The 23843-nt window shown below is 35.1% G+C and overlaps 2 protein-coding genes across 3 annotated transcripts; both read right to left on the reverse strand.

Moving 5' to 3' along the window:
• Positions 1-1954: 1954 nt before the first annotated feature.
• On the reverse strand, positions 1955-13890 carry phkg1a (phosphorylase kinase, gamma 1a (muscle)). Its single transcript, XM_067365664.1, has 10 exons — positions 13743-13890; positions 13101-13197; positions 9426-9604; positions 9263-9317; positions 8222-8287; positions 7073-7236; positions 4307-4397; positions 4029-4182; positions 3788-3913; positions 1955-2672 (listed from the first exon to the last, which is right to left on the reverse strand). Exons 2-10 carry the CDS (start codon positions 13181-13183, stop codon positions 2406-2408), a joined length of 1185 nt encoding a protein of 394 aa, XP_067221765.1. The 5' UTR covers positions 13184-13197; positions 13743-13890; the 3' UTR covers positions 1955-2405.
• A 1497-nt stretch (positions 13891-15387) lies between these two features.
• On the reverse strand, positions 15388-22736 carry chchd2 (coiled-coil-helix-coiled-coil-helix domain containing 2). 2 transcript variants are annotated; one of them, XM_067365665.1, is made up of 4 exons: positions 21171-21308; positions 19610-19868; positions 17627-17807; positions 15388-15734 (listed from the first exon to the last, which is right to left on the reverse strand). In XM_067365665.1, the coding sequence occupies exons 1-4, from the start codon at positions 21266-21268 to the stop codon at positions 15724-15726; spliced, it is 549 nt and encodes a 182-aa protein (XP_067221766.1). In that variant the 5' UTR covers positions 21269-21308; the 3' UTR covers positions 15388-15723. The 2 variants fall into 2 exon arrangements, with proteins under 2 accessions (XP_067221766.1, XP_067221767.1); XM_067365666.1 differs by lacking the exon at positions 21171-21308 and adding an exon at positions 22532-22736 and having other exon boundaries at positions 15389-15734.
• Positions 22737-23843: the final 1107 nt, after the last annotated feature.

A 23843-nucleotide genomic window follows, 5' to 3' on the forward strand; every position in this document is an offset into this window, starting at 1 on the left:
GATTTGGTGCTATGCAGAACTTAAAGTTGTTCCCCTATGATTACGAGCCAAAGAACCACTTTTAGTACTATATAGCACCATTTTTTTAGAGTGTAGCCATTCACTATAAACAACATAAGTCAAGTCAAAATGAAATGTTTTAGGCTAAAGCGAAACTGATGGGCTCACCTCTCTCATTTGGAAAGAATCAAAATATGTTTCTATATTTGCATGTAACATTTTGGTTGCTAAATTATTATTCATTATGTAAACAATTAAGGCTTTGTACTTCACCCAATATCCACGTAAAACGGCATCCTTCACTTGCACAAAAATGTATGTGGTGGAGCTGATTTACAGAGGACCATTTAATTTGAGCAGTGTAACTTTTATGTTTGGTTGAATGACTGCAATTTAGTTTGATGATGAATGGCTGAAATGTCAAGTTAAAAAAGCTACAACTGATGCGTGCGCGAGGCACCTGCGCGATCACTTGGATTTAATAAAATAAAGATATTAATTCTGACCATGTGACGTCACGGTGCTTTATCACCGCCATTTTTGTGCTCGGTCACAGCTGCGCAATCTGTTTCAGTCTATGGTCCCAGCAGCTACAACTACTAGAGGAAGATCAACGAAACACTCCCATAAGGTTCATAACAAGGTTACAATATGCCTGAGATATTTTGTGCAGTTAGCTGTAATTTGTGTGTTTATTGTCTTCACGTTTCATCAATCAATACGTTTCTGCATTTAATCAGCAGCTGCTAGAGCAAATAACAGAATTACTTCTACGAAACCATTTTGGACATTCTGCGAGAGAGCGCCCTCTGGCTTCCAGTATGAATGAGACAAACACTTTATTGCCAAAAGCATTGGGACACCCCTCCAAATCTTTGAATTCAGGCGTTCCAATCACTTCCATGGCCACAGGTGTATAAAATCAAACACCTAGGCATACAGACTGCTTCTACAAACATTTGTGAAAGAATGGGTCACTCTCGGGTGCTCGGTGAATTCAAGCGTATTCACTGAGCTCCCGGATATTACACAAGAGTGAGTGCTTCATAACGTTTAAATTGCCTTATTTTATAATAATAATAAAGTGACAAGTTGTGTCTCGACATATTGTCTCTTTGAATTTAATTCAAGATTTATTCACATTTTCATCTATTATTCTCACTCTTGCCCGATAAAAAGTGCGGGGGACGAATTAACGTTTTATTAAAAGTGCGGGGGACACCCAGTACCCCAGTGCCCAATAAATCAATCTAATATGATTTTCAACACTGATAATAATCATAAATGTTTCTTGAGCAGCAAATCATCATATCAGAATGATCAATGATCATGTGTTCATGTGACACAGAAGACCGGAGTAACGATGCTGAAAATTCAGCTTTGATCACAGATATATCATACATTTTACAATATATTCACATAGAAAACAGCTATTTTATTTTGTAATATTACTTCACAATATTACTGTTTTTACTGAATTTTTGATTAAATAAATTGAATTGTTTCTCAACATTCTCAGTACCTTTTAATAGGTTCTGTATTTATTTTCTGCCTTATTCTGTGATCATTTGTTTTTGTATAAACTCCATGAGGACTTAATGCACAAGTGTTTGCAGTACATAAACCAATCATAAAATTGTCGTAAAATATAGGGAAAAATATTAGATATTATTTTCAGCAGTGTATTTGATTTCTTTTTAAAAGCTAATTGAATTCAAATTAGAAACAAAAAGAGATGAGATTAAAAAAACAATCTATAGGCTTTAAAAAATTATAACAACTTTGTTTTAAGTTCACTTAAATTAATCTTCACATAAGCTATAAATTGAATATAGATTAATCCTTATTCAAGTTACAAATGGTAATCAGTGAAGAGCAGTGACTAACGGTGACTATGCGACTCTCTCCTTTTGTGTGCCACAAAATAAAGACATATGAGTGAGTAGATGATTTATAAAGAAATCTTACAGAGGAATATGGCAGATTAATTGGTTTTCTTTGTACTTGTAATATCAGGGAGGCAAATTCATTGGGGGTGAAAAAGGTGACAAAGATGTAACCCACAATTTCAATTTTCTCACCCCACATTATACACAACACCATAAAATGAGTTTGGATCCACATTTAGTTTCATATATTTTGTTTGTTTTAATATTTCAAATAATTTATCTTACAGAATAAATAAATAAGACCTGAATTAGCACGAGATCTTCAGGTATCCAGGTTGACGCCTGGATTTCATTATCATTTAAATGTTGCAGGCCATTTATGCAACTCTTCAGGGCAAAATGAATGAAATGAAAGCTCATAAGTTTTGAAACATCTCACAATGTCATGCAGTATGAGGTACTGATGTCATAATACATATTTTCCTGTATAGTTTTCAGTAGAGTGCTTTACATTTATTACATCATTCTGAGAGCTGAATCATCTGTTTCCGCTGCTAGAGAAAGCAAGATAGCTTTTGGACTATTCTCAAACAGGGCAGCTCTGTTCTGTGTCTGCCCCTTCTTTACCCAGTGTCCGTAAATCTTAAACGCACAGGCATCGATGAGCTTGCGGATAGGTTTTACTGCATAGGGGTCGCTCTTGATCACTTCTTTGGTAACTGGCTTGGCGCGTCGATAATTGCAGTAAATGCGCATCGTTGCCAGAACTGTCATGCAGATTACCTGAAAAACACAAGTGACTGAAATTAACCTGCATGGATTTCCAAGGGGATTGTTTGCCTTCATAAGGGCAAATTCTTACATTTAATCAATCAGTTTGATTAGAAAATTACGTCAAATGAAATCAGTATCAACAGAATCCATCTTTGCACTGCAGAGGCATGTATTTACACAGACAAATGCATAAGTAATGTTATGAGATTAATGATTTATGAATATAGAAACATGAAATGATTGGGGGAAAACAAAATTATAGTCTGCTTTTAAAAACCAGAACCACCATTATTAGGGAGTCACTGAATTATTCAATCAGCCATTTTGTTCATAATGGCTGATTCATTCAGGAATGATCCAAGTGACTATGACTGCATCCTTAATTGCATACAATCGTATGCAAAAACAGTATGTGACAAAAAAAGCATGTCCAAATTCACAGTACTCATAAAAAAGTCCCAGGAATACCTTAAAACAATGGCCGGTAACATGCATACTGTATGCCTATCTGAGTATGATATAACCATGCTTATTAGCAAATAATCAGAGTAATAAAAACTGCATGTAAACTAGAGGGAAGAGTTCTGCTCATGTCATGTAAGCATCTTACTGTGATTAAGACCTTATTCTGATTATGAGAAATAATCGCGTTATTGGTGCACATATAATTGGGTCACTGAATTGTTCACTCAACTGATTTGTTCAGAAACGCAGATTCGTTCATTAATGAAACACCACTGCGTGTTGCTCGGACACGAACAACGGTTCTCCTCTGGTGTGTTTATAACTATTTTCAGTGGTGAAATGGAGCAAAAACAGACAAAATTGAGTTTAAATGTAATTCACTAAACGTTAACTTCTTGTTTATTGAACTGTTGTATAAAATTGTGCATATATTAAAGAAAAATGATGTGAGATATAACATGTTATAAATAGCTTTAGTCGACCCTGATATATTTATTTACATATATAATTTATTATATTTTAATTCATCATTCATTATTATCATTTTTAGTTTTACTAATGTGACTGTCTCATAATGCTGCAAAGTGTTTTCCTACAAATATATGCAAGATAAATCAACAATTAGAATAATTAATTAAATCAATTATTACAGAGCCCACCTTGAACTTCCTGTACGGACTGAAATGTCGCACCTCTGCAACCACATACTGCTGGAAGAAAGGGTGGTTTAAGGCATCTGTGGCAGTGTAACGTGTCTCGGGATTCACCACCAACAACCTGGAGATCTGGAAGTTTAAACAGCCCATGAACACCACAGGTTAGTAGATCTGGTGTAGGCTTGGTAAGCTAAACGAGACTGTGTCACTATTTCGAATATTCCCAGGTCTGCACCAGACGCACCAGGTCTTTGACAGTGTCCGAACGGTCATCCCACTCCGGAGAGGTGAACTCGTAACTTCCTGCTAGGATCATGCGCAGCATTAGCATCTGCTTCCTGTGCCAAAAGGGAGGGGAACCTGCAAGAAGGGTGTACATGATCACCCCTGCACTCCAGCTGGAAAAGACAACGGTGTGCGGTCATTTTTCTCTATTTCATTTTTCTAAAAGTATAATGTAAATTGGTTTCATTAACTTGTCATTGGGCATGCTGTGAAAAGCACATATGAAGGTCTACTCACAGATCAACGGCGGTCCCGTAACCTTGGTGGTGAGGATCCATAGAGCACTCGATAATCTCTGGGGCTAGATATCCTGGCGTTCCACATACCTCTGCGAGTGACGACACAAGACCAAAGAAGCTCTAATGAAACACCTGTGCCTGTTATTTAATACTGCATGCATTATGTGTGTACAGTTTTCAGTTTAACATCATGTTAGGTTCTTATTTCACCCAAAAATGAAATAAAATACAATAAGAAGTTTTATTTTATTCTCATTGTTGTAATAGATTAATGAAAAACATTTGGTCCACGCACAATGATTTTTTTTTTTTTTAAACCAGAATAAATGCAGGTAGTAAAAATATAAAACATTTCAAAATGTATAAAAATTATTTAAATAATAAATTGTATATTATTATAATTTAATATGACAAATAATAAATATACAATTACATGATAGATTTTTTGATATTTTATAAGATTCTATTATATATTATTCATTAAAAGATATATATCATATAATGATTTAGAATATGCAGTGCATGCATAACTATTATGTAAGTTGATTTTCGGATCATATTTTTTTCCAAGACATTTTACCAATTCCAAACCTCATCAATCCTCATAACTACTATTAACTATGTATTTAATCATTTATTAGTGATATATAATTGTTCATGTGAGAAAAAAAAAACTTATATTCAGGTGTGCATAATTATTAAGCAGGTTTTCTTTTACAGCCAAAAAAAAAAGAGATTTAACTTTCCCATTGAGAATGGGCTATAAATTTTGATCTAAAGTATCCAGATAGAAATTTCTTGCCCATTCTCAATGGGAAAGTGCCCAGGCAACATTGCTCAAAAAGTTGTCCCGTGTATCATCCCCTTTAGTCATGTATGAAACTCACATTTATGTAATTGATGGGTCATTCTTAGAGCAGAGGCAACTACTCTGTTCCTGGTTAAAGGTCAGAGGGCACACCAAATAGCAAACAGCTCTTCCAGTTCCACTAACATGTTAACCTCTCTTATAAGGATAGTATGAAACCCGAATCCAAGAGCTGCACAAACCTGACAACTACTGACCAGAAAATGCAGTGGCGTCTCTCTCTCTCTCTCGCTCTCTCTCTCTTTGTCCCTCTTTAGACAAATGGCAGCTAGCTAAAGGGGGCAAATCTGATGTTTCATCACAATATGATCTGATATTATAGACTGTATCATGATATGATATTTCCAGATGCCTCAAAACATGCCCTGACATGATTACTGTCCAATTAGATTCAGGTGTCTGTGATCAGTGTTGAGTAAAATTCATTACTAAGTAAATAATTACTGTAATTTAATTACTTTTCCCTTGAAAAAGTAAAGTAAGGGATTACTCTTAGGGTACGTTTATATGACAACGATGTACAAAAAAAACAGAAAAGTTTTTTCTTTGTACAGATGACAACGTTATCAAAACTATCCCCGTTCACGCGGATCCATGCAAACGACTAAAAACACGGGATTTCACCTGCCAGACAAGTAGTTGGTGATGTCACTTTGTAAAGAAAGATTATCTAACCCTCTGGTCTTCTTCGGTCAAAAATGACAGATTTTTTTTTTTTTTTTCATTGTAATGTATGGTGACTTGGTGACTTTTGTCACATTAGCTATGTGAACACAAAAAATATCATGGACATGATTTGGATGTATTAAAAGGATGAAAAAAAAAAAAAAAAGTCACACTTGGCTTCTTCACAGTCAAAAATTACCGACATAGGAAATGAACAGGAAATATGAAAAAATATGAAAACTCAGAGAATCTTTTGGTGGTACAAACTACAAACTGCTTCTCTATGTTCAGGCTTGACTGTAGTAAAATGAATGCAAAAACTGACACTTCAAATCAACATTTCAAACAAAAAAAATCTAAACCTTGACAAAAAGTAGTCTGAGAGAATGTCTAAGTATAAATCCAAATCTTAATAATAAAAAGTTATGTCTAAAAACCACTATATAATTTATAAGCCACTTCATATGGAACTATACCGGCATCTAGTGGTTACACCATGGCATTGCATAAGTTTTTCTTTTTTTACTGCCACCAGATGGCACTAATCTACCTTTAAAAACTGGGATTTTAAATGCCTTTAAATGCTCTTTTTTAACATGGAAATCTGCTTTAATTGAAACATTATTTTAAAATATATTAGAAACAAATGTGGATTATTTCCAATGGGGAAAAATAGCTAATAAAAAATAGAAAAAAAATTCATAGTATCATAAAATACCCTCAAAATTTTAAACAATAATCAAAAAAATATTATTTAACAAAGATATATTACATTGGTTTTCCTAAAAAAATTAAAGGTTTCGGTCACTTTTGACCACAAAGGAGCCAAGTGTGACCTCTAAACAAAGAGGACCAGAGGACAACAGTGGATTTAACGTCTAATGTTAAAATGCATGTTTTTAATGTAATCTTCTCCCTTTAAATACTTTGGTCAGTTCAAGAATAATTCATGCAATTTTATATTATTTATTTGAAAGAATTAAAAGAGCAGCTTCATGTCTATCCTTGTAATGTATCTTTTTTGGCCTGTTGTGAGGTTCTTTGAGACATTGTGTGCAGATTGTGTGCATCTTAAAAATATAGTTTTTTACATGTTGCATCATTATACATTATATCGTAAGTCATTTGATGGATGCATCGATTCATATCGATGTGTCATTACATCCCTATACTCTCTCTATGTATCATCATCATCATCATCATCTAGTTAGACAGGAAGAAGTGATTTACCGTGGAGTTTTTGTCCTGGTGTAATCTGCACAGCAAAGCCAAAATCAGTGAGTTTGATGCTCATATTGTCATCCAGAAGGATGTTCTCCGGCTTTAGATCTCTGTGCACAATGTTCTGAGAGTGAAGGAACTGAACCACCTCCAACAGGGAGCGCATGATCTTCCTGCAAAAATGAAAACAGAGACAAAAAAACAAGACTTCATATTCTCATTACCATAATTATTCTCTCAAAGGTGATTTTATTAGATTAAAAAAAATCCTCCAGTAATATTGTTCATCAGTTGTCTGTCTCTTGTGGCCACTGGCATAACTTTGTTGAGTTTCTAATACTAAGCTATATCAAAAAGCGGCACTTTTTTTTACACTACGTGCACTTACATGTACTTACAGTGTACTTACCGAAGACAGTACTGGGTAATAAAAGGGCACTACATGGGTGAAGGTTAGGTTTATGGGTTTATAATAGTTATTACCCAGTTATTGCAATTACTATAATAAGTATATAGTATGTACATGAGGAACAGGACTGTAAAATAAAAGTGCTACCAACAACTTTTAACAGAAGAATTAAAGGGTTAGTTCAGGTTTCATTACAAACATCTTCATTTGTTTTGTAGATAAACAAAGAGATCACGAAAGTCTTATTATGGATTTGGAACGACATGAGGAAGAGTAAATGATGGCAGGATTTTCAACCCTTTAATGTAAGTGATTTAATAAAATTATTCACTTCTATTTTAATTGCCTTACCTTAACCTTGATTTTAGCTGTTTGTAAAGAAAACGAGGGATGAGGCGACTCTTTTTTTTGTGGTAATCAATGCAACCAATGCTGTTGATTAAGTACAGTAACCTGTATTGAACCTGTATTAAATCATCATAAATTAAAGGAAGTACAATGAATAATTTCATTATGTACAATAACACTTTAAATATTGAGAATAAGATATTTCTACATTAAAGTAATGAGATTTGAGGAGGCAATGTGACAAAGTTGTCATAAAAAATAATGTCACAATGCCTAACAATCGTAACAATCATGAATTTGGCCTCAGTTTTTTTTTTTTTTTTTACTTTGATTTTGTGATGCAATATGACCTGCACATGTTCTTGACAGGTTTCATGTGATTCATTATAAATTATACTAACCTTGTCTCTTTTTCACTGAGCGTAACCTTCTCAGTTAGATAATCGAAAAGCTCTCCTTTCTTCATCCTGTGAGAACAATATTTATATATTATACATATAGCATAATATATATATATATATATATATATATATACAGTACAGTCCAAAAGTTTGTAGCCACTAAGATTTTTAATGTTTTTAAATGAAGTTTCTTCTGCTCACCAAGGCTACATTTATTCAATTAAAAATACAGTAAAAGACAGTAATATTGTGAAATATTATTACAATTTAAAATAACTGTTTTCTATTTGAATATATTTCACAAAGTAATTTATTCCTTTGATGCAAAGCTGAATTTTCAGCATCGTTACTCCAGTCTTCAGTGTCACATGATCCTTCAGAAATCATTCTAATATGATGATTTGCTGCTCAAGAAACATTTAATGTGTACAACTGTACAAAATATTTGTGTACAATATTTTTTTTCAGGATTATTTGATGAATAGAAAGTTCAAAGGAACAGTGTTTATCTGAAATTTAATCTTTTGTAACATTATAAATGTATTTACTGCCATAGAAATAAAAATACAAATTCTTACTGACCCCTAACTTTTGAACGGTAGTGTATAATGCTACAGAAGCTTTGTATTTCAGATAAATGCTGTTCTTTTGAACTTTCTATTCATCAAGGAATCCTGAAAAAAAAAGTACACAACTGTGTTCAACATTGAAAATAATCATAAATGTTTCTTGAGCAGCAGATCAGCATATTAGAATGATTTCTGAAGGATCATGTGACACTGAAGACTGGAGTAATGATGCTGAAAATTCAGCTTTGATCACAGGAATAAATTACTTTGTCAAATATATTTAAATAGTACACAGTTATTTTAAATTGTAATTATATTTCACAATACTACTGTTTTTTACTGTATTTTTAATTAAATAAATGTAGCCTTGGTGAGCAGACGAAACTTCATTTAAAAACATTAAAAATCTTAGTGGCTCCAAACTTTTGGACTGTACTGTATTTATAATAAAAAGTATGAAATCAATACTTACAAGTCAAACACCAAGAAGAAGAAAGCTTTAGTTTCAAAGGAATCCTTCAGCTGAACTGGAGAAGCGAGAAATCATATAAGACTCTCTAAATACACTTGATCTCAACATGATGCTGGTAAATTTCATGCTTTAAAGCTGCTATTCCATCATCCTGGACACTTACTGATGTTTTCTTGCCCGCACACTTTCTTGAGGATGTCGATCTCCTTTGTCGTGGCATTTCTGATCTCCTCGATCTCCTCAGGGCTCATCTTATCTGATGGCGTGATGTCTATGATTTTGACGGCATATTCCTGAGTGGTGCGCTTATGGATGCAGCGTCGAACCACACTGCTTACCCCTCTGCAACACAAACACAATAATCAAATATGAGAAATACTATTCTCAGTATAGACTTCTGAAGAAAATACTACATTGTAGAGTATATAACACATGGTCCAATGAAGTGCCATGAAAAATCAATTGTACAGAATCTTTGCTGAAAACCTGTTGGCACCTGTTAGTGTGTGGATATATTAGGCAGCAAGTGAACATTTAGTCCTCAAAGTTGATGTTAGAAGCAGGAAAAATGGGCAAGCGTAAGGATTTGAGTGAGTTCGACGAGGGCCAAATTGTGATGCTAGACGACTGGATCAGAGCATCTCCAGAACTGCAGCTCTTGTGGGGTGTTCCCGGTCTGCAGTGGTCAGTATCTATCAAAAGTGCTCCAAGGAAGGAACAGTGGTGAACCGGAGACAGGGTCATGGACGGCCAAGGTGGGGAGCGAAGGCTGGACCGTGTGGTCCGATCCAACAGTCGAGTTACTGTAGCTCAAACTGCTCAAGAAGTTAATGCTGGTTACATGTCTTTAATTCAAGAAGTGTTCGATATCTTAATGTCATTTCAGATTCTTGTTCTTATGAAACTTTTTAATCTTAATTTTTTAAGGCCCTATATGGTTCAGTCTCATAGATATTGGGATGTCAATGTGGTAACGTGTAGTTTTGATACTGAACCCTTGGTAGCTTCAGAAGCTGTTAAAATTCTTCTTCCAAATATCCCTAAAACTGATTGAAGTATATATTCTATTAATACACTTTTGAGAGCCAGTTAATGTCCTCAACTTAACCTGAAACATTTTCAGTGTTTTTGTGGTATTCAGAGAGTTGTTTTATGCAATTCTTTTGATAGAGGTAAACAAAATACACATTCATAATTTGTTCTTCAGACATTCCTCTTTAAATGCAACAAGTATCAGCTGTGTGCAAAGTGAACCACATTTGGTTTTCAATCACTGAAAATGGGTAAAATACAACAATTTGAACATGGAGCTGCTTTGAGATCCCCAGATCTATGGGACTGAACTATACAGGGCCTTGGAAATTAATATTTCAAAGGGAAAGTTTATTAAGAATGAGAATCTAGAAGGATATTAAGATATTTTGAATAATCTTTTAGAGTAACAGGCATGCAAACTTTGGAAAAGGAATATTTATGGCACTCGGGTATGTCGTACACAATTGAGTTGACAGAGATTCATTTCTAGCTTCAACATTATTTGTTCTTCAGATATTCCTCTTTAAAAGAATAAAGTATCAGCTGTGTGCAAAGTGACCCATATTGGTTTTCGACCACTGAAAATGTGAACAATTTACCAATTTACTCTTGGATCCCCATATCTCTGGGATTGAACCATTGAGGGCCTTTAAAATGAAGATACCAAAAGGAAAGTTTAAGAACCAGAATCTAAAAGGATATTAAGATACCTTAAAGGGTTAGTTCACCCAAAAATGAAAATGATGTCATTAATGACTCACCCTCATGTCGTTCCAAACCTGTAAGACCTCCGTTAATCTTCAGAACACAGTTTAAGATATTTTAGATTTAGTCCGAGAGCTTTCTGTCCCTCCATTGAAAATGTATGTACGGTAGACTGTCCATGTCCAGAAAGGTAATAAAAACATCATCAAAGTAGTCCATGTGACATCAGTGGGTTAGTTAGAGTTTTTTGAAGCATCGAAAATACATTTTGGTCCGACTTTATTCAGCATTGTATTCTCTTCCAGAATCCTTTCCATTGAACTGATTCCATTGAACTGATTCCATTGAATTGATTCCATTGAATCCTTTCATCTGTCGGTGTTGGTAATGCACTTTTATGTCACCGTGGTTGTTTTGGCGATTAGGACATCTGCGACATTTTGAAGCATCGAAAATACATTTTGGTCCAAAAATAACAAAAACTACGACTTTATTCAGCATTATATTCTCTTCCGGGTCTGTTGTCAATTCGCGTTCACGACTCCGCAGTGACGCTGCTGACGTAAGACGCTGCTGACGTGTTATCCGGTGCGCCCGAGCTTCGTTTACAGTCTGAGGGAGACGCACGCTGTATTCAAGCTATTCTACATTGTTTGTATTTTGGTATTGCTATATTTTTTAAAATGGTGCATAAGTGTGCATGTCGCGGATGTCCTAATCGCCAAAAACAACCACGGCGACGTAAAAGTGCATTACCAACGCCGACAGATGAAAGGATTCAATGGAATCAATTCAATGGAATCAGTTAAATGGAATCAATTCAATTGAATCAGTTCAATGGAATCAATTCAATGGAATCAGTTCAATGGAATCAATTCAATGGAATCAATTCAACTGAATCAGTTCAATGGAATCAATTCAATGGAATCAGTTCAATGGAAAGGATTCAGGAAGAGAATACAATGCCGAATAAAGTCGTAGTTTTTGTTATTTTTGGACCAAAATGTATTTTCAATGCTTCAAAACTACTAACTAACCCACTGATGTCACATGGACTACTTTGATGATGTTTTTATTACCTTTCTGGACATGGACAGTATACCGTACATACATTTTCAATGAAAAGCTCTCGGACTAAATCTAAAATATCTTAAACTGTGTTCTGAAGATGAACGGAGGTCTTACGGGTTTGGAACGACATGAGGGTGAGTCATTAATGACATAATTTTTATTTTTGGTTGAACTAACCCTTTAACACTTCTTGATTTACAGGCATGTAAGCACAAGAAGTGCTTTTTGCCATTTTTGAACAGTCACCGTTGGCATATAATGAAACAAAGATTGCTAAAGTCAACATTTTTTACCAATAGACCTACCAATCTCTGTGTAAAAATCAAATAATGATGCTGCCATCTTTCTAAACTAGTTTTTACACCCCTCTAATTTCGCTCCAAATCTCAGGTGACAATGGTTAATATGTAATTCATTTTTCCAGGAGCTCATTGCTTCTACCTTCAGTTAAACTGCTAACAGTGATCATAAATTAATTGCCTAAATTATTACTTTATCAGCTAACTCCATTCTTTAAATTGTGATGTTGACATGCATTCTCTGTAAAGCTGCTTTGAAACGGCATGTATTGTGAAAAGCGCTATACAAATAAATGTGAATTGAATTTAATTGAATTGAAAATGGTCATTTTGACCCCCCTGTACAAAATAGATTACTCAGTAAATATACATCTGTGACATTTAATATTTTGGCTTTCATCACTATTTAAGTGATTATTCTAGCTCCCTTGCTTAGTTTCTCTAGTCATATTATCGTTAGTAGTTTTATCGTTAGCTGTTGTTCTTATCTTGGTTGTCTTGTGTACTGTGAGTCTTGTGTTGGTTCCTGCCCTGCTTCTCGTATCCTCCCTGGCCGCAGATTCTCTATGCCTGGCAGCTAGACCGGTGCCGCTTCAGTTACGGCTCAATGTTTCACACCAAATCTCATTCTCATTAGCATCAAGTGAAAATAATAATGTTTATTATGTAAATGGTGGTGAATATGACCAGGACATCTTCCCTAAAATATGTGTACAATGTGACAGTACCTTCCAAGGATCTCCTTTGGATCATACTTCTGATAGAAGTCCTGCGCTCCAGCCCAGTCAGGGATTTCGTCTTCCTTGGTCATTATTATAGCCTCACCTGCAAGAAAAATGGGTTAAGCCTACAGCACACCAACTAGGTCATGTTAACATCTGATGAAGTCAGGATATATAATAATACAAATAAAACTATAGGTATAGTGATGAGAGAGTGCTTTGAAATATACAAGTGTAAATTATTACCATATTGTATTTACATGGCAATACCATGGGGCAAAAAACAACCTATTACATTTCTGTTCAGCAATTGTGGTTTGTTTCTTCAGTAATGCCATGTTGTTGTTGTTTTCTACACCATGGCAATACCATTTCTGACTAATGCCGTGCCCTGTAAATACCATGGTTCATATAAGTGTACAGTGGTCACCCCGCTGCTTTATTTGTGTCTGCTGCTTTATTTTCCGAGTTACTGTAGTCTTTGACATTCAGCCCATTGATTTAATGATCTAGTTGGCTCCTCGGTCCTGAACTCGCGGTGTTTACAGTCGCGCCAGCAGCAGCGGCTCCGCATCAATCTGCTGCAGCATCATGGACGGCGCATGACGGAAACCTGCTGAGCGGATTACAGGCAAGACATTCACATACCTGCTAGAGTATTATTCCCTTTGTGTAACAGTGTTCTTCCCCTTCAGCTCGTGCAGGCAGCGGTCAGTCCATGTTACAGTCTTCCCTAACGAATATCCCGGTAGAGATATGACGGCTCTGCTGCTGCCTTCAACAACACAGCGCCGAAAGGGCAACTGTGAATGTCAAGATCCAAAAATAAAAGCCGTATTAAAGACAGGACAGTCCCATATCGTATTACCACTTATGGGTATACACTCCATATCAATGAGAAAACCAGTTCACACCTATATTTCTGTTTATTTCTGATTCTTTTTTTAATTATTTACTATCACACATATAAGATGATTAAATATATATTGCACTTATTTTTGAAGCTCAGGAGATGAATTTAGCATCTGTTAAATGCATACATTTCTGGATATTTAAATTAAGCATATGGTCATGCTATACACTTGAATGGATATTGTGAATTAACGTGCATAACGTAATCAGATTACTTGTTGATGTAACGCATTTATAAATGTACTTTAAAAAAAGGTAATGCACATTACATTTCAGTTTAATCTATTTGCTTAAACATATTTTAACCCTTTCATGCATGAATTATAATAACCTCAGTCAGTTAAGTGTTTTTATTGCTCTTGGGGCAAGAAAAAAAAAGATTTAAAATGATTGTTTTTTTTTTTTTCATTTCCAGATGTCCATTCGAGTGGACAGTATACGTTTATGGTTTCAACTGAAAAGATACTAGTAATAACACAGCAATATTGTGTGTATTTAACAAAACTATAAATAAGATTATGTAAAATCATGTGAAAACTATGAAATATATACAAAAAAATATATAAATGTAAAATATTGCATACACAATTAAACTTCATACAAGTTCGGGTATCTTTGATGGAATCACATCCTTTATATTCTGTATCAGAGATTTCTACAACCTGTCAAGGTAAAACTGTGGAAACCCAATTCAGATGCTCCTCCAGTGTACCAGAGTATGTCCATTTACCCTTATTATAGCTGATCATTCTGATTAAGTTCAAGATGGACACATTTCTAACATAGCTCTCTTCTGAGAAAACCTAGCAATCAGGTGTTTTCAATCTCCTCTGAAATGAGCAGTAATGCATTACATGTAACATGCATAATGTAATCAGATTACTTTTTGATATAAGGAGTAAAGTAACATTACAAGTAACGTGCATAATGTAATCAGATTAGTTTTGATGTAAGGAGTAAAGTAACATTACAAGTAACGTACATAATGTAATCAGATTAGTTTTGATGTAAGGAGTAAAGTAACGCATTACAAGTAACGTGCATTATGGAATAAATTTTTGATCTAACAAGTAACACATTACAAGTAACATGCATAACATAATCAGATTACTTTTTGATATAAGGAGTAACACACTACCAGTAACGTGCATAACTTAATCAAATTACTTTTGGATGTAAGGAGTAAAGTAACGCATTACAAGTAACGTGCATAACGTAATGAGATTACTTTTTGATGTAAGGAGTAAAGTAACGCTACAAGTAACACACATAACATAATCAGATTACTTTTTGATACAAGGAGTAACAGATTACTTTTTGATGTAAGCAAGTACTATATAACCTGTAATGCTATACATTTGAATGGATATTGTGGGTAAAAAGATAAAATGCATGTAAATGTTTCTGATCCTTTTATTTGCAATTCACATAATTTGAATTCCACATTTTCAATAAGAACATATACTGACAAAGAATCCCCTGCAATACACATTGTGATCTCTTCAAACTCAGGCAAAAAAATCAGAACGCTGCAGTTATCTACACCAAATACATAAATACTATGCATCACATGTGTTACACAGCATTTCTCCTAAGATACTGCTTTTAATTTTCACACAGGCCCTAATATTTGATTGAGTTGCATTTTAAGAGGAAGCTTTTTCCAGAAGTAAGCAGATGGTATGGAATAGCTGTGTTCATGTCTCCAATCCAAACCTCATGACAGTCCTGGAGGAAGAAAAACAATAAATTTAATTACTTTACAACAATACAACCCATAAACATTACAGTGGCCTCTAAAAACACTAGGGGGGAAAAGAAGGAGCAAATGAATGTATGCAAGTTCATTACATAATCTACAACAAGAGAACCATTCTATAAGCAGAATGGTTTATGTTAATCTAGGTTTAGGTATTACTCCCTTAGCTATTTTTCAGTATTGGAATAGTTCAATGAAAAACTATAATTATATTTCTGTAATCACAATCTAATTAATGTTATCAGAACTATTAATAATGTCATTAAAGTGAACAATGTTACTTCTGAAGTCAGGTTAGACGCCATATTGAATTTTACATATTGAATTTTAAGAAAACAAGGCTGTGAGGGCACAACTGGTATGTTGTTAAACAACAGTACACTCCATTAAATGCACTGTACCTCCTCACAGCCTCATTTTCATTCCTGACAAAAATTAAATATGGCGCTACTCTTTAATGACCAACCAGATGGCGCCATTTATCAATTTACTCTGCAGAATTTACAAGTGTAAATGCTGTTCAGTAAATTCACTGATAATAAATATCAATCAATAATTCTATAACTTTGTCAAATGTCATATCACTCACTAGTGTTGAGGGTAGGGTAGAAGTAACAAGAAATACTTAATCAGATTAATTTTTTATGTAATGAGTAGGCTAAAGTAATGTATTATTTTATAAATGTACACATTAATGTACATTACTTTTCAGTTGAATCTATTTGCTTAAACATTTTAAACTACTACATTTAAAAATCTCGTCTTCATAGCAGTCACTTAGGTTACGTTCACACTGCGAGCCCTAATGCTCAATTCTGATTTTTGCATTAGAATCAGATCTGATGATTTTGTATAGTTGTTCACATTGTTATTTTAAATGAGGCCAATATCAGATTTCCAGTGTGAACAGATCATGGTTCTGAACTGACCTGCATGTGCAAAAGAACGATACAAACGGGATTGCCAGGTTTTTACCACAAAATCCACTCAATCGCCACACTGTCAGAAAAAAAGGTACAGTGCTTGTCAATGGGGCAGTACCCTAATCTAAGGTACAAAGGTACTAGTATGTGCTTTTAAAGTAGTAATATGTACCTTTAAGGTACTAATATGCACCATTTAGGGGTAAGAAGGTACAAAGATGTACCTTTTCGCTTTTCTACCTTAGGGTACTTCCCCAGTGACAAGTACTACCTTTTTTTCTGACAGTGCAGGAGTTTGATTGACAGGTGATCTAACCAATCATATCGCCGAATCCGCCATTCTGTCCGACAAAGCAGTCAGAGAAGTTAGTTTTGAATATCAAAAGTAACCTGCTCTGCCTTGTCTGTCAACGCAGTGTCAGCTTCCGTTTTGCGTATTTTTCACTGTGTGAGAACGTGTGGCGTGACAGCGGCATGACTTGTCAGACATAGCAAAAGTAACTAAAGGGGGCGGGTCTTCGCAAACGGTCAATTGCTTCTCAAAAATAGTCCAAAACTAGCCCAATCACATTCTAAGGGGTTAAATATCGTGTTAGTGCGGTCCCTTCAACCCAAGGAGATGCAAAACAACCTGCTGCAACAGTGAAAAAGTAACTCAATTCTGCAGGGAAATTCAACACACACAGCACGCTGTCATACAGAAGTAAACACGGAGGGCATTAAAGTAAGCGATTACGTGTTCATTTATATTATTAAAATAGCTAACTTTTCTTGATTTAAACATGTGGAAACAGTTGGGATGATGCAAGTACACCAGTCAACAAAATATATAACATTGTTCTAGTGGCTTTCAGATATTGTAATCCAAAAATCTTACATATTGTGCCTTTAAAAGTAAATTTCCCCTGCACTGCCACTACCAGGTTCAGAGTACATACCATTGGAGAATTTGCACTGTTTGAGCACTTCACTGAAGCCCTCACAGAGTTTGTAGTCGCTCTGTGTCTGAGCGCACTCGATGAACTGCTTCAGCTCGTATGCACAGGGATTCTGCTGCTGCGGCTCCTGCTGAAACGCTGACGGCTGCTGCTGATACATGGGCTGAGCCGGATATGGCTCCTGTGACACAATCAACAGGACAATTCATCATTCTGTCATATTAAAGCAGTATTCCTACAATTACTTAGCAAGATCAACCAGATATAAGAGATTAATATAGTTTTTAATACATTCATTTGTCATCCATAATTACTATATAAGGATTTAAAAATACACAAGTATTTTTAAATTTTCAGGAACTTATGTTTACTTATGTTAAAATTTCCTGATAATTTACTCACCTCCGTGTCATGAAAGATGTTTATGTTTTTCTTTCTTCAGTCGAAAAGAAATGAAGGTTGAGGAAAACAATCAGCCATTTTCTAAAAAAATTAAAAATGTTATACTTTTTTAATCACAAATGCTAATCTTGCACTGCTCTGTGATGCTCCACGCATTGTGTAATAACATTGAAAAGGTCATGTGTTGGACTGGGTAGTGACAATTTTTCATGATTCGATTACTATTCACAACGGTGCATAGCTATATTTGTCAGAATGTTGCTTTCTAGAGTTCACTTTTCTAGCTGACTAACGAGTTTATGGTCACAGAATATGTTTTTCCTGAGGTAAATGCGACGTTACATGACATTGAAGCTGTTTTATTGACGTCTTTCCGCTGAAACACTGACTGAGCGATTACACGAGATATGATACGGATTTCAGTTGTACTGTATATTTTAACATACCTTCAGATGTTCATGCATGTTTATTTCACTGTAACTGGTATTAAAGTGGAGGAGAGGATGATCACATGCTTCTCTTTAACTGAGGCGCTAAAGCGATCTGTCACGCCACATTAAACAGCGCCAAAACGGTATTTATTTATTGAATCTCATAATAAGATGGACGTCATTTGAAATCTGAGACTTTGCTTCAAATCAAAAGTAACAAAGCACAAAGATTATTGTGATTTATTGGTTGGGAGGCGCTACATATTCTGCTCATTCATCAACTGAAAACAGACTTGACTAATCCATTGTTGGGATTTAAGAATCGATATTGGTTCGTAAAAATGAGAATTGATTAAAATCGAGAAATCAATATTTTTTTACCCAGCCCTAGTCACGCGTGACATAGGCAGAAATACCGCATTAGGGCAAAAAACTTCATCTAATTTTCTCCTCCAACATTGTTGTTTTACCTTTTTTTTTTTTTTGTAAAGGCCATTTGACTTAGTCTTTGCATGTTCACTTTGTAAACACTGGATCGGTATTTCCGCCTACATCACGTGTGACCTTTCCAACATGATTATGTAATGCGTGACGCTTCGTAGAGCAGTGCAAGAGGAGCATTTGTGGTTAAAAAGTATATATTTTTTGTATTTTTTTTTAGAAAAAATGGCAGATGGTTTCTCTAGATAAGACTCTTATTCCTCATCTGGGATCATGTAGAGCTCTTTGAAGCTGCACTGAAACTGACATTTGGACCTTCAACCCGTTGAACTCCAGTGAAGTCCACTATATGGAGAAAAATCCTGGAATGATTTCCTCAAAAACCTTCATTTCTTTTCCACTGAAGAAAGAAAGACATGAACATCTTGGATGACATGGAGATCAGGAAATTTGAATTCTGAAGTGAACTAACCTGTTCCTGAAGAAAAGTATTTTCTTTCAAAAAAATAAAATCGTACTGACCCCAAAGGATTGAACAGTAGTGCAAGTATATATTTTAAAGCATTTCTACAGTATAATATACTCTCTTTTAGTATAGTATATTTTTTCGTAACACATACTTTTCTTAGGTATGCTAAAGTCTACTATTTTTTTCAGAAGGAAGAGCTGAGCACAACTATTCAAAGCAGAAGCTTGAGTTAGTGTTTACCTGATAGGTAACATCAGGTCTGGCAGCATCTGCGTTTCCACCTCCGCTGAAGCCCCCGGTCATGGCGTGACCTATCGTGTGTCCGACAGCAGAGCCGACCGCGACGCCGGCTGCGGTGGTCGCCATCTGGGCGAACATTCCTGGCTGGCGGGGAGCAGCAGGAGCGCCCACTGCTGACGGGGGAGGAGCGGCGGGCGCCGGGGCGTATGAGCGCGGAGGAGCGGCGCGAGCCATTGGTGGAGGTGATGGTGAGGAGTAACTAGAGTCAAAACATGCATTTATTATTATGAGTGTGTTATTATGAGTTTAAAGGGATAGTTCACCAAACATGAACGTTCTGTCATCATTTACTCACCCTCATGTTGTTCCAAACCTGGATAAGTTTCTTTTATTTGCTGAACACAGAAGAAAATATTCTGAAGAATTGACTTCCACTATTTTTGTCCTTACAATGAAAGTCAAAGGGAACTCAAACTGTTTAGTTACCAACTTTCTTCAAAATATTTTCCTTTGTGTTCAACAGAAGAAAGAAATTCATACAGGTTTGAAACAACTTGAGGGAGAGTAAATGATGACAATTTTCATTTTTGGGTGAACTAACCCTTTAAATCCCTATTCAAACTAATTTGTGAATCAGTTCGACCAATTATGGACCAAATAAGGATGCACAACACATATTTGCACCATATAAGTTATTGCAGATATTAGATATTTTGGTTACACTTTACAATAAGGTTCATTAGTTAACATGAACTAATAATGAACTGCACTAATACAGCATTTATTAATCTTTGTTCATGTTAATTTCAACATTTACTAATACGTTATTAAAATCTTGTTAACATTAGTTAATGCACTGTGAACTAACATGAACAAACAATGAACAACTGTATTTTCATTAATTAATGTTAATAAACATGAACAAATACAGCAACAAATGTATTGCTCATGTTAGCTCATGTTCATTAATACATTAATTAATGTTTAACTAATGAACCTTATTGTAAAATGCTACCAATATTTTTATGGCTGCTACCTGCTAGGCAGTTACTAAGGTGTACTGAGGGGTTGCTATGGTGTTGCTAGGGTATTCTGAGTAATTTCTATGGTGTTGCTATGTGGGTGGTTACTATACAGTTTGACCAATTAGGGGCCAAATAGACTGCAACAGTGCCCGCCCCTTTTTTCAGCGGCGCTGGTTCCTAAAGTATTTTTTTCATAAATTTTTCCAATAGGGATTTGAAAATCAATCAGCTGCGAGGATAATCACAACACTACAAACTTTGATTTGAAGCAAAAAACATTTTTGAAAATTAGACAAAAAGACTGTGTACTTAACGGCTTTAATGAGGGAAAGAACTACAATCCCATGAAGCATTGCAAACTGAATAATCGAATTAAAAGTGATGGAGAATTATACAACTACTCATTTACAAATGTTGATTTTATATATACTAAAAAACTATATAATTTTAATGCAAAATATGCATTTATGTTATTATGTTATGTTATATTATATATACACACAAACATTTGAGAGTGTAGAGATTGACTCGATTACGTTTGCAGTGCTTCATGGGAGTGGGCGGAGCTAAACATGTTTTGGAGTGTGTTGCTTCTTTCCACTCTCTGATTGGTGTAATTTTTGTACAGCATCATGGGTAATGTAGTTTTTCACCAGAAATTCCACTGTTAAAAGAAATAAGCTGAATTAATGCAGGCTGACAGCTTCAGCAGAAGCAAATATCATGGATTAACAACATTGTAGCTCACATTAGGTCTGTCTTTAAAATATTTATAAATTCAAAACCTTTCAAAAAAAATTTTCCTTATGGAGAAAATTGAGTTTTTACTTCTGGATCTCGACTGTTGCACTCTATAGCACAAAAATAATGATACCATAAGGGTTATCACCGATATAAGGAATATATTTTTTAATTGAATTGCTATTGGTAGATATGATACAGTAGTGATTAACAATTAATTTTTTATATATTTAACGGTGCCTGTTTATTTCTCTCTCTTTTTTTTTTACATTTACATAAAATTTTGTCTTCATTATGCTGAATGTTGATGAACATGATGAATTTTATCTATTTAAATTATTCAAGACAAACTCTGTTGTTGGCTTGAGAAAGCCTGGCCAAAAGATTGAAGCAATCTTAAAAGCTTTGGCTTAGGCAGGTTTAAGGCCATGCAGTCTATCAGATACGCACACATACGCAGTTGCTAGGATGTTTTGGGTGGTTGCTAGGTGTTTTTTTTTTCAAATAAGGGACCAAACAGGGATGTGCAATACGCATTGATAAAATATAAGGTTATATATTACCTTATATATCACAGATATTAGATACTTATAAAAAAGCAGTTAATATTGGACATTTATTAGTCAACAATTAATCAATATTTACTAGTGCCTGTTTATCTCTTAAATGTTTTAGATTTAGATCAATTTTGTCTTCATCTAACAGTTTTAAAACCTGAAGAAACTTTTAGTATTCTGCAATTATGAAATACCAATTTTAATAAAAGTGCATCTTTACACTAAACATCTAAAGAAACATATTAGAGCAGAGAACAACAAAAAGAGTATAGATTATGAACGCAGAAACATATTTTTATATTGTAAACAAATATTAACCTTGTTCATAGATTCATGATCATATAAATGTCAGCATCATAACTCATAATAACTACTCTCTTTTTAAGAGGCAGTGAGAGTGTCGGTGTAGTGAAGCTGTAGGTGACAGAGATGTGTTATTGATCCACACACACACACACACACACACACACACACACACACACACACACACACACACACACACACATACACATACACATACACACACACACACACACACACACACACACACACACACACACACACACGAGTAACTCAGGATAATAGTGTCTCTCTCTCACCTCGGAGGACTCATCCTCGAGGTTCTGCTTCGGCTTCCTCTCGGCATCTTCCTTTCTTATGACCAGCTCCAGAAGAGACACAAGATTCGCTGGAGTTTCTGTTAAATATGACTTACTGTGTATATTAACTCACGCTGTCTGTGCGACACTGACCTTCGCTCTACACTTCATATATCCGGGGAACTTTCTAGCGTGTTACATCACGGTGAACCTCCGCTCATGCGCATGATGCACTTCCGGTCCGGAGTATGCCGTAATGTACTGAAACAAATGTCACTTATAAAATAAAACTTATTTTTAGTGTTACATTTTATGCTTATTTCATTTGATATTTTGAATAAGAATTCCCCGACGATAACGTACTAGCGTTGATTGTTTATTCAATATTGAGAACGCCAAGTCACATCTTTTTTTAGTAACATTATCTATCTGTTTCATTGTTACTATTTATTGAACCAACTGCAGGTGTCATGTGCCAATGCTTTCATCCATCTGTCATCGTTTAGCTCAGCTTAAGCTTTTGAGTAGTGATGGGAGAAACGAAGCTTTTCGAAGCTTCGAATCAATTGAACCAATTCCAAATGATTCAACTGATTCAAAGCGTTTGAAACGCCACGCGCTGCTGACGCCTGCCGGTCAAAACAGTGTAAATGCAACAAAAACTCAGGCCAAACATGCATAAAACAGCTTTAAAACCCATTTCAAGTGTTTTACTGAAAATATAATCTATCAAATACAATTAACTAATCATCTAATATCATTAACTATTAAGTGTAATATGTGTTCTTGTTTTGTTAGAATATTAACTAATATTGTTCCTTTTAATTATACAAATGTCTCATTAAAACTTATACAAGTGCATAAAACTGATCAGAGATCAGGTAAAAACCATAGGCACTTGTTCAAAAGTTCACCGCTGGGGGGGGCGAATCCAGAGTCCCTTTGGCAGCTATTTCAGGCATCCAGGTGCGTCCCAATTCACATACTTACGCGTACTATTCTAAGTTTTTAAGTACAAATAGTGCGAGTAGTATGGAAAAAACGAAGTGTTTAAAGGAACACTCCACTTTTTTTGAAAATAAGTTTATTTTGTCATTAACATCCGTGTCTGATCCCACCTCCCCCTCCGCAACGTAATTAAAGGAACACTCCACTTTTTTTTTGAAAATAGGCTAGAGTTAAACAGTTGAGTTTCATTGTTTTCGAATCCATTCAATATCTCTGGTTCTGGCGGTACCACTTTTAGCATAGCTTAGCATAGTTCATTGAATCTGATCTGACCGTTAGCATCTCGCTCAAAAATGACCAAAGA

This window comes from Chanodichthys erythropterus, chromosome 17 (genome assembly GCF_024489055.1).
Source record: "Chanodichthys erythropterus isolate Z2021 chromosome 17, ASM2448905v1, whole genome shotgun sequence".
NCBI classification, from domain to species: domain Eukaryota; kingdom Metazoa; phylum Chordata; class Actinopteri; order Cypriniformes; family Xenocyprididae; genus Chanodichthys; species Chanodichthys erythropterus.